The sequence below is a fragment of the Piliocolobus tephrosceles genome, chromosome 21 (assembly GCF_002776525.5).
Source record: "Piliocolobus tephrosceles isolate RC106 chromosome 21, ASM277652v3, whole genome shotgun sequence".
NCBI classification, from domain to species: domain Eukaryota; kingdom Metazoa; phylum Chordata; class Mammalia; order Primates; family Cercopithecidae; genus Piliocolobus; species Piliocolobus tephrosceles.
Genome location: NC_045454.1, coordinates 45,142,021 through 45,153,099, shown reverse-complemented (window position 1 = coordinate 45,153,099; position 11,079 = coordinate 45,142,021). Strand labels below are relative to the sequence as shown.

General features: G+C 60.3%; 1 protein-coding gene across 1 annotated transcript in view; it reads right to left on the bottom strand.

The window, feature by feature from the left end:
* Nucleotides 1-341: 341 nt before the first annotated feature.
* The window catches only part of XAB2 (XPA binding protein 2), an 11,784-nt gene continuing 1,046 nt past the window's right edge, over nucleotides 342-11,079 (bottom strand). Inside the window, exons 2-19 of the mRNA XM_023186754.1 lie at nucleotides 9,624-9,772; nucleotides 9,218-9,341; nucleotides 8,735-8,932; nucleotides 7,320-7,454; nucleotides 7,065-7,229; nucleotides 5,497-5,641; nucleotides 4,925-5,076; nucleotides 4,368-4,487; nucleotides 3,884-4,015; nucleotides 3,652-3,783; nucleotides 3,452-3,565; nucleotides 1,942-2,104; nucleotides 1,658-1,848; nucleotides 1,360-1,482; nucleotides 1,086-1,257; nucleotides 754-883; nucleotides 555-664; nucleotides 342-456 (exon numbers count right to left, since the gene is read on the bottom strand). Of these exons, the coding sequence (XP_023042522.1) occupies nucleotides 395-456; nucleotides 555-664; nucleotides 754-883; nucleotides 1,086-1,257; nucleotides 1,360-1,482; nucleotides 1,658-1,848; nucleotides 1,942-2,104; nucleotides 3,452-3,565; nucleotides 3,652-3,783; nucleotides 3,884-4,015; nucleotides 4,368-4,487; nucleotides 4,925-5,076; nucleotides 5,497-5,641; nucleotides 7,065-7,229; nucleotides 7,320-7,454; nucleotides 8,735-8,932; nucleotides 9,218-9,341; nucleotides 9,624-9,772 (2,517 nt within the window). The 3' untranslated portion in view covers nucleotides 342-394. The remainder of the gene's footprint in view (nucleotides 457-554; nucleotides 665-753; nucleotides 884-1,085; nucleotides 1,258-1,359; nucleotides 1,483-1,657; nucleotides 1,849-1,941; nucleotides 2,105-3,451; nucleotides 3,566-3,651; nucleotides 3,784-3,883; nucleotides 4,016-4,367; nucleotides 4,488-4,924; nucleotides 5,077-5,496; nucleotides 5,642-7,064; nucleotides 7,230-7,319; nucleotides 7,455-8,734; nucleotides 8,933-9,217; nucleotides 9,342-9,623; nucleotides 9,773-11,079) is intronic.

The window sequence follows — 11,079 nt, the reverse complement described above, 5'->3', positions numbered from 1 at the left end:
CAGAGAGCAGGTGCCACCCCAGGGAGGGGGTAGCTGCCTGGGGCCACAGAAGGGCTCTGAGAGGCAGGGGCTAGCAAGATCTGGGCAGTCGGGTCAGATTGCCCTTCCCAGGCTGCAGAGGCTCAAGGAAGTTTCCGGGCAGGACCCACTCCAAGGCCCCAGGCAGCGGAGGGACTGGCCTCCCGAGTCCAGAACTGGCTCTGCGGGGTGAGGTCGGGCGGTGTCTGGCCTGGGGCCCAGCCGCCCCACCTCCCACAGCAGCCAATCCGGGCCGAGGGCCAGGCACTCCTGAGCTGCCCTCCCTCGGGCACCTGGGTGGCAGGAAGGAGGCTCAGACCACTATGTACAAACGTGGCTGTATTGGGGAGGGGAGGGGGGATGGGGGAGGGCCGGGTCAGTCTTCCTTCAGGCTCCCGAACACAGCGGCTGGCACGCTCTGCTGCTCCAGCCGAACCTCTGTGGGGAAGGCGGGAGCCAGTCACCCTCCTGGCGGTGGCCTGTCCCTGGAGGCCCGCCCCGGCCCCGCCCCGGCCCCGTCCCCGCCAGGCCCTCACCGTTGGGCTCCAGGTCCATCTCATCCTCATCCTCGTCCTCGCCTAGTTGGATCTCCTCGGGGTTGACCTGCTGTGCCAGCTCCGCCAGCTCCTCCCGGGAGGCGTCACTCCTGGGGACAGGCCAAGCTGCCTCAGTTCCCCACCCTGGGCCCCCTCGGGACCTGTTCCAGTCCTGTCCCGTCCCAGGATCCGCCCTCACCTCACAAACAGGATCTTGCTCTGGGCACGTGGGGGCTGGTCACGCTCCGCCTCAGCCGCCAGCTGCTCTGCCCGCTGTTCCAGCAGCTTCATGTCGTCCATGCCGCTCTGCCCGGGGGCCAGGTCAGACACTAGGGGGCGGGAGGGAGCAGGGGGTCAGCACCACGGGGGCCCCTCCCACACATCAGATGCCGCACTGTCCCAGTCCCCCAGGTGATGGCCCAGCCCTCAAGGAGGTTCCCTTCAGGACCCGAGGCTCCAGACCCAGAAAGCCCAGGTCAGGCCAGGCTGAGATGCCCTGGATCAGGGACCCAGCCAGCCGGGGTGGCTCACCGGTGCCTGTGGCACTGCCCGAGACCTTGAGCATCTGCGAGGCCATGAAGTTGACCTGCGTGTTGTACGTGGCCTGCACGCTGCGCCGGATGCGCAGCATCTCCTTGATGGTGTCCTCGTTGCCGTGCCGGACCTCGAAGTCCTTCCACGTCTGCCAGAACGCGCCGGTCGTCTGTGTGTGGGGCAGGGCAGGGCAGGGGTGGGTGTGTGGGCCCGTGAGGTGTCTGACTCCGCCGCACCCCCAACCCTGATGCCCGTCCCTCCCCAGCCCTACCCGGGGGTCACAGATCTGGGAGCAGAAGCTGTAGATGGCCCTGGCACGGTCGATCTCCCCGAGCTTGCACTCCATGTCTGCAAACCGCAGGCACATCTCACGCGCATGCTCGTCTGACAGCACCTGGACACCGGGGTTGGGGAGGCCGGGAGTGAGACCAAGGTAGGTCAGGGCTCCCAACACACCATGGCCATCCCTGTGCTTCCAGAAGGCTCCTCCCCAGCCCCTCCCACCTGCCTGGACCCCTTCCATCTGCTCAGGGACCTCTGGCCCCGGCCCGGACTCCCGCAGTGGGTACCTCAATGGCCTTCTGGTAGATGCCACGGGTGTGCGTGACCCCATAGATCTCGGCCGCCCGCTTGATGTAAATGTTGAACATGTCATACTGCTGGGCGGGCTCCACGGCCCTGGTGGCACGCTCGTACACGGCCATGGCATGCCGGGCCAGGCCCCACTCCTCCTCCAGCTGTGCGTACAGCAGGTATAAGGCTGGGCGGGGCAGAGGGGAGAGGGAAGCACAGTTAGCCAGGACCAGTCAGAAACCCAGCCTGCCTGCCCCCCCATGCCGTCTGCCCGCCTCACTCTTGGCATATTTTGGGGGACAGCCATCCAGAGCCTGTTCAAACAGGTCCCGCGCCCGCTCCAGCTTGCGGCCCCCATAGCGGGCAATGAATTTGGTCAGGTAGGTGCTCCAGATGTCGGACACGTTGGGCCACTTGAACAGCGAGATGCCGCGCTCGTACGCCTGTTACCAGAGGGACAGTCATACATAAGGGTCTGTAGGCAGAGACCACCAGGCACCCGGGATGTCCTTGGGTGACGTCTGTAGGGAGCCTGCTGGGGTCTCCCTCGGGGCCCTTCCCTGTCCCTAATGGCAGTTGTTGGGGTCTGTCCTCTGCACTGTCTCCCTCTGCGAGAACCCCAAGAACAGGGGTGCAATGGGACCTGCTAAGCAGTCTGACCCCATAGGAGGTGACGTGATGGGGGATGGGTGAAGGTGGGCGGCTCCCCAGTTCCGCTGATACTGGCTGCCCATCCCCGGGGAGAAGCCCCCCCCCCCCCCCCCCCCCCCCAGGCAGAGGGGCAGGCAGCAGCACGCATGTGCATGTACGACCTTCCCATTTGTGTATCTGCATAATGCCCACACGATCCATAGAAACACACACAAACATGACTGCTCCGGCCGCGGGACAGGGTCTTGCCAAGGAGACACGCAACACAGCCCACGGACCCCACAAGCCATCTCCTGAGCAGCGGGGCAGGGACAGCCCGCACACGCTGGCACCAACAGCCTCCCCACGAGTCACGGGTGCACACGGAAGCAGAACTCCGTGCCTGCTGTGGAATGAACTGTGCCCCGCCACAACATTCGTATGCTGAAATCTTAACCCCTAGTACCTCAGAAGGTAGATTCGTTTGAAGATGAGATCATTAAGTTAAACTGAGGTCGTTAGGGGCCGCCTAATCCATTATGACTGATGTCCTTTTAAGAAGAGGAAATTTCGGCCAGGCGCGGTGGCTCAAGCCTGTAATCCCGGCACTTTGGGAGGCCGAGATGGGCGGATCACGAGGTCAGGAGATCGAGACCATCCTGGCTAACACGGTGAAACCCCGTCTCTACTAAAAAAAAAAAAAATACAAAAAACTAGCTGGGCGAGGTGGCGGGCGCCTGTAGTCCCAGCTACTCGGGAGGCTAAGGCAGGAGAATGGTGTGAACCCAGGATACGGAGCTTGCAGTGAGCTGAGATCCGGCCACTGCACTCCAGCCCGGGCGACAGAGCGAGACTCCGTCTCAAAAAAAAGAAGAGGAAATTTCGAAAGTGACACACACAAAGAGAAGGCCACACAAAGACACAGGGAGAAGGCGGCTGTCTATAAGCTAAGGAGAGAGGCCTTGGGAGGAACCAGCCCTGCCCACGCCTCCATCCTGGACTTCCAGCCTCCAGGAAGGGAGAAGCTGAATCTCTGTTGTTTAAATCACCCAGTCTGTATACTGTGTCACACAAGCCCCAGCGGACTTGTAAGGTGCCGAGGCTCCCTGGGGGAGGGGACACCACCATCAAGGGCCTCCGGGTCTGCCCCAGCCCCTCACCTTGAAGCTCTCCTCAAAGTACTTGTGCTCCTCCAGGAACATGGCATAGTTGATGACGATCTGGGGTGTCGCGATGCGCAGGTCCAGGATGCGGTCATACACGGCTTTGGTGGACTATTGGGGCGGGGATGGGGACAGGTCAGAGCTGGTTCTGGAGCTGAATCCGGGGCCCCATCCCTCACCAGCCACAGGCGGCTCACCTGGAAGGTGCCGAGGCTCTCCTCCAGGTCGGCGAGCATGGACCAGACCTTCAGCGACTTGTACACGCGGTTCTGCACAGGCTCTGAGCCATCGAAGTACTCGGCCCGGCGGGCAGGCAGCGCTGTGGCCTTCTGCAGGGGCAGACAGCGGCCAGGGAGGCGCTCAGAGGCTGTCCCAGGCGCCGGCCGTACAACCTGCAGTCCCCACCCCACAACCTGGGCCTGTTCTTACCCGCAGCAGCCGCAAGGCCTCATCGTAGTTCTCGTGTCGGAGCTCCAACTCCCCGCACTGACACCACACGCTTGCCAGGTCATCCACCTGCTTGAAGTTCACCTTGGTGGCCTTCTCCAGGATGACACGGGCCTGCAAGGGCAGGCAGAGGCCAGGCTGAGACCCTGCCCGCCTGGACAGCCCCCATCATCAAGGGTCAGAAAGGCGACCGTGCTCACAAACGTACAGGCACAAACATACCGGCATACACACAGGCACACACATGCGTGCACACACATGCATGCACCCAAACATGCACACGCACACATCCATACACACACACGTGCGCACACAGGCACACACACATACGTGCACACACATACGAGCACACACATGCATGCACACATACATGAACACAGGCACACACATACGTGCACACATATACGAGCACACACATGCATGCACACATACATGAACACACAGGCACACACAGCAGGGTGCTCACATCGTCCAGCTGCCCGTTGTCCTCATAAAACTTGGCAAACGCCACCCACAGAGTGTGGGGCTTGCCTGTGGCCTTGAAGGGGTCCACCGTCTGCACAGCCTCTGTGTAGGTGTTGATGATCTGGAGACAGGAGAGAGGAGGTCATATGGGACTCAGGAGCCTGCAGATGAGTGTCGGGGCAGAGCTGTGGTTCTGAGGGGGGGGCCTGGAGGGTGCTGTGGCCCCTGTCAGGAGAGGCCAGGAAGGAAATGTGGCCCCTGCCAAGGGTCGGGACCAAGAGAGAGCTGTGGTCCCCCAAGGGGCAGGGGCAGGAGAGCTGTGGCCCTAATGGGCGGGGCCGGGAGAGAGCAGTGGCGCTCCAAGGGGGGGGGCCGGGAGGGAGCTGTGGCTCTGAGGGGCGGGGCTAGAGCAGGACAAGAACCCCAAGAACATGGGTGGAATGGGACCTACTAAGCACAGTCAGGCCCCAGGAGGTGACATTATGGGTGAAGGTGGGTGGCTCCCCGGTTCTGCAGGAAACTGGCCCTCGGGGGAGGACCAGGGCAGGCTTCACGCACCTCCCGGGGGCGGCCCTGGTGCAGGGCGACACGCTTGTGCCACTCGTGCACGTGGTGTGGGTTTTGGCGCAGCAAGACGCTGTTGAGCAGCAGGGGCCGTCGGCTGATGAGCTGCTCGAAGCGGGCCAGGCGCAGCTCCAGGTCCACATCATCTGGGAGCCGCGAGGGGAGTTCGTGAGGGACCGAGACCCAGGATGCAGGGCCCTGAACGCCGCCGCCTCTGCTCCCTGCCCTCACTCCGCTCCAGCCCCCAGCCAAGCGCTCTGGGCCCTAGACACTCAGCTTGGGTGTCCACCTGAGCCCCACCCCCAGCCCCAGGTACTGCGGATACCCCCTCCTACCCCCACTGTTCCCCTAGCCCTCCTGCCCTGCCAGACTCTGGCCAAGGCCTGAGATATGTCCCCATTCCTGGCTCCTCCAGGACCCCCACACCCCCTGCATTCACCCAGCCTCCTTCCCTGCTGGCCCCCAGCTGAGCCTCCTGGGGCTGCCCCACCTGAGATATGCCCCGCCCCCACCCACTGATGTCCACTCAGCTCTCTCCCCACCAGCCAGGGGCCCCAGAGGCTCACCCTCCTCCTCGCGCCCCAGCTCTGAGGCGGTCTCCATCTTTGCGGCGATCATGCTCTCCTCGAACTGGGCATAGCTGTCAAACACCTGTGTGAAGTCCCGCACGGTCATCACCGTCCGGATGGCCTCCTCGTACACATCCCGAGCCTGTGGGGACCCAGGGAAGGGGAGGTGAGAGGAAAGTGACGCAGGGGACAGGCAGCAGCACTCTTAGCACCAGCCCCAATCTGGAACCCCTGGGGCCTTCCGGGGGCCCATCCAGCACCTCTGGGCAGTGATCCCAGGACAGAGTGTCAGTAGAGGCCTCTCACCCCCAACCTGCCCTGCGCTGCCAGGGTGATCTTGGGAGCTTCAGGACCTCCTTAGTAAACCAGGTGACTGCTCTTTGTGCACAGTGACCTCAGGCTCGACTGAGACACGTGTGTGAAGCACTTGGCACCCAATAGGTGGCCAAAACTCCCCCAGCGCCTATGGGTCCACCCTGCAGGGACCCTGGCCTCAGCTCATCCTCCGAGGGCTCAGACTTTGCTCCAAAGTGCCCCTCTCGCTTGCCTGACCCTCTTCCCCGGCCTGCCTGTCCCCCACCTGGCTCACCCACCCCAGCTCAGGCCCACTCTCTACCCAGCCCTGACGAGTCTCGCCCTGCTGCCTCCAGCAGCCTTGGCCTACACGTGCCCCTGGAAGGGGCGCTGGGAAGCACATACCGTCCACACCCCACTGGCAGCTCCCCTAGTCAGCAGCACAGCCAGCCCATTTGGCTTTCGAGGCTCCCAACCTATCTTCCCCGGGTTCCTGTGCCTCCCTGCTCTCGGCTCCAGCCCCCTCTGTGCCCACCTGCCCCCAGACCGTCCCCTGAGCTTGCCACTCCACTGCCTACCAAGAGCCATAGTCACCTAACCAAAAGGGAGTGGCCCGCACATCACGTACCTCCTCAGTGCTGTGCCTGCGTCACTGTGCTGATTGGTGACAGGCAGTAACTGTCACTCTGATTTTACAAACGAGGACACCCAGCCTTAGTGGGGCCAAGGCCACACAGCCAGGGGGTGTACCCTGAACACAAGTGTGGCTGACTCCAAGGTTGGTGGGCTTGCGGGCAGAAGTGTCTCCTTCCCCTCACCAGGATGGCAATCGTGTGCAGGGACATGCTTGTCTGTCACAAATGGCACTTTTTTTTTTTTTTTTTTTTTGAGATGGAATCTCGCTCTGCCACCCAGGCTGGAGTGCAGTGGCGTGATCTCGGCTCACTGCAACCTCCACCTCCCAAGTTCAAGCGATTCTCCTGCCTCAGCCTCCCGAGTAGCTGGGATTATAGGTGCCTGCCACCATATGTGACCAATTTTTGTATTTTTAGTAGAGATGGGGTTTTGCCATATTGGCCAGGCTGGTCTTGAAGCACTGACCTCAAGTGATCCTACTGCCTCGGCCTCCCCAAGTGCTGGGATGACAGGCGTGAGCCACCGCGCCCAGCCATAAATGGCATGTTTTCTGCCTGTGCATGTGTGAACATGTATCCCCAAGTGTCGGAGGGAGACCCCGCCCCGATCCCAGAGCCCCGTGTGCCAGCGTGCACCTTCTCAAAGTGGCCGCTGCGGATGTAGTAGTCGGCAAGCGAACACCAGAGCTTGCCCAGCTGGTCGGTGAAGCGGGTGAGGCCCCCGCGGATGATGGCGTCCACGTTGAGGGACTGTACCTTGTCCGGGTTCTGGGAGATGAGGTCGCACAGCTCATGCCACAGCTGCAGGGCATGGGGCAGCGGGGGGAGAGTCTCAGGCTCAGTCACTGAGGGGGGTGGCCCTCCCACCCACTCGGCTCCCGGCAGGCCCACCTGGTAGTTGGACTTGCCGGCCTTAGACACAAAACGCTCGTCGTTCACCACAGTGGCCAGGCGCTGTGCAGCCTCATCCAGCCGGTCACTTGACTTGAGGTACTCAATGTACTCCTCTGCACTCTCGGGACTCAGCTGGGGACCAACCCACCCCTCAGGCAGTCAGTGGGGCGGCAGGGCTACGCCCGCCTCCCGATTCAGTGGCTTTGGGGTGCCCCCTACCCATTTACAACTGTCTTGGGCAAAAGCAAGCCCTGTCAAACCAGCCTCAGTCCCACTGGTCCAGCCCAGTTCCTACTGGTCTAGCCTTGGCCCCGCTGGGTTAGGCTCAACCCCCTATGGGTCCTGCCTGGGCTCCACTGGTCCAGCCTCAGTCCTGACTAGACCAGCTGTGGACCTTTTGGGTTAGCCTTGACCTGCAAGGGCATAGCCTTGACTGCAGTGGTCCAGTGTCAGCCCCAAAGGTCCAGCCTTGATCCTTTTGGGTTAGAATTTTTTTTGTTGTTTTTTTTTTTTGAGACGGAGTCTCGCTCTGCCGCCCAGGCTGGAGTGCAGTGGCCGGATCTCAGCTCACTGCAAGCTCCGCCTCCCGGGTTTACACCATTCTCCTGCCTCAGCCTCCCGAGTAGCTGGGACTACAGGCACCCGCCACGTGGCCCAGCTAGTTTTTTGTATTTTTTAGTAGAGACGGGGTTTCACCGTGTTAGCCAGGATGGTCTCGATCTCCTGACCTCGTGATCCGCCCGTCTCGGCCTCCCAAAGTGCTAGGATTACAGGCTTGAGCCACCACGCCCAGCTTGGGTTAGAATTGACCCCCAACCCACAATGGATGCAGCCTTGGCTCCACTGGTCCAGCCTCAGTCCTGACTGGTCTAGCCTTGGCCCCTTTGGGTCAGCCTTGATCCCATGGGTCCAGCCTTGACTATAGTGTCCAGCCTGGGCCCCATGGGTCTAGCCTCAGTCCTGACTGGTCCAGCTTAGAATCCAAATGTCACAGAACAGATGCTGTAAGTTTGAGCAAACCATGCCCCAGTCCCGCCTAGCTGATGCTTCCACTCTCCACCCTGCCTGCTTCTCCCCACCTCCTATTCCTGGCCCTCATCATGGCTGTGGTTTTACTCTAGTTCATGCCATCAGCTCACATACATCCGTCTTCCTAGTTAGACTAAAAGCTCTGTGCAGGCAGAGAGTGTCTTAGCCACACTGTCCTCAGCACTCATCTCTACGCCTAATGTGAAACTGGTGTGAGCAAACTATTTGGAAAATAAAGACATGAATCACGGACAAGACATATGCATCTCCTGGTGCCTCTTCCCACATCCGGTCTGCTGGGTGACATCCTACACGGAGCTAGTGTCACAGTGAGGCAGTTTCTGGAAACTAACCTGGGGAACCAGCGTACCTGCGGGGCTCACCTTGAGGAAGCGCCGATAGCCTCGCACAGCTGTCTCGGGCAGTGGGTGTGAGCGTAGGAAGCGCAGATACAGGGGCCAAATTCGAGAGTGCTGCGTGATGGGCAGTGCCCGGAGGGCACGGTCGAAGGTGCGGCGGGTGTGTGTGATGCGCCCCTGGTCCATGAGGAACTGGCAGTAATCTAGCCACAGACGGGGCATCTGGGGGTGTGGGGAGAGGCGGCTGGGACTAAGCCACGGACTCCATGGCCTAGCCACAGACACTTGATGTCCTGTGGCTGAGTCACACCTGGGGCCTCCACATAAATGCAGCAGGACCCAGAAACCCCCAGTTCCAGGACTGAGTCCAGCCCAACTTCCCATGCACAGAAGCAACAGGATTCCAAGCCCCCATCCCTAACGTGCTGAGCCCAGCCCGTCCCTCCCCCACTCACCACCATGGACTCAGCCCCACCTCCCGATGTATCCCCTCGCCTAGCCCCAAACCTTGTGCATGAACACAAAGGCCCTCTCATGACAGTTGTTGACATCTTCGTAGGCGGGGTCGGTCACACAGCGATGCTTCACCTGTGCCCGACGTGCCTTCAGGTATCGGTACCAGAGTTTGTAGCTGGGGAACAGAAGGTGGCAGATGCTGATCGGTCAGCTTTATGGACCCCTCCAGAACCATCTGCCCTGCCCCTGTTGGCAAATGTGGGTGTGGGAGGGGTGATACGTCTCAGCAATGATAGGGACAGACTGGGACATCAGAGGAGGTGTGCTGACCCATCCAGGGATGTACAGGTCAGTGATGGAACACGAAGCAATCACCTGGGACCTACTTGGCAGTTTTGTTATAACTGGACCAAGTGAGGCAGGGGCTGGTGGGCAGGGCAGCTGGAGCCATTCCCACCTGCAAGGTAGCAGCTTGAGTGCCCGCTCGTATAGCTGATTGAGCCTGGGCTTCGGGGCGCCCTGCTTGAACTCGATGTAGCGAAGCCAGCATTTGACAGAGAACTGGTTCCGCATGATTTCCTCCTCATAGGGGAGGTCCTCTTCGTCCTGCCAGGGCCAGGGAATGGGAAGAAGAGGGGCCTACCCTCAGAGCCTGCATGCAGCACCACCCCACTCCTGCGGCTCAGGGCCTGCGTGCAGCACCACCCCGCTCCTGCGGCTCAGAGCCTGCGTGCAGCACCACCCCGCTACTGGGGCTCAGGTCCAAACCGGACTTTTACCCAGATCCCACCACCCACCAAGGAAGTCAGGTCACCAGATGCCCAGACACCAAACCAGGCACCAAACCAGATGCCCAGACACCAAGACACTGGCCCAGACCTTTACCCCTCAGAATTCGACTACCCAAAATCGAACCCAAATCATCAGACTTCTCAGTCATTAGGGCTCTGGGCCAGGCACGAGTCCACACCACCACTTGCTTTCTGCACCAGATGGTCAGACTCCTTAGCTACCAAGGCCCTGGCCCAGATGCCAGGCCTCTGTCCTGGACACCAGACCCCACTTCTTCAAAACACGCCTCTTCCCAGACACCAGGCCTTTGGCCCCTCAGGCTCCCACTGTCACCATGTGACCCATCTCCACTCCAGGTCCAGACGACCAGATCTTCACCCCAGCCACCAGGGCTCTCAGGTCCAGATTCCAAGCCACTGGCCCCACACCCAGAATCCCACTAGCCAGCATCTAGCTCAACTCTGCCCCAGAAGTTAAAAGCTAGGCCTTTATCTCATAAGAGCAGTTATACACCAGAAGCCAAGCCTTTAACTCTGCACACTGTGGGGAAAAGAGAGGTCAGCCTGTTACGGTGTTATTATAGACAGAAGTAAGTTTAAGAGACTCCATTTCGCTCTGTATTTGAGATGCTGTTAATCTGTGACTCTACCCCCAATCTTGTCCTTGCCAGAAACATTGCTGTGCTAATTAAGGTTGAAAGGATTTTGGGCTGTAAAGAATGTGCTTTGTTAGGCAAATGTTTAAAGCCTGCTTGTGGTCGAAGGTCAGTACCAGTCTCTTAAATCTCAGTAAAAGAAAAACATCTGTGGGCCGGGCGCGGTGGCGCAAGCCTGTAATCCCAGCACTTTGGGAGGCCGAGACGGGCGGATCACGAGGTCAGGAGATCAAGACCATCCTGGCTAACACGGTGAAACCCCGTCTCTACTAAAAAATACAAAAAAAACTAGCCGGGCGAGGTGGCGGGTGCCTGTAGTCCCAGCTACTCGGGAGGCTGAGGCAGGAGAATGGCGTAAACCCAGGAGGCGGAGCTTGCAGTGAGCTGAGATCCGGCCACTGCACTCCAGCCTGGGCGAGAGAGCGAGACTCCGTCTCAAAAAAAAAAAAAAAAAAAAAAAAAAAAA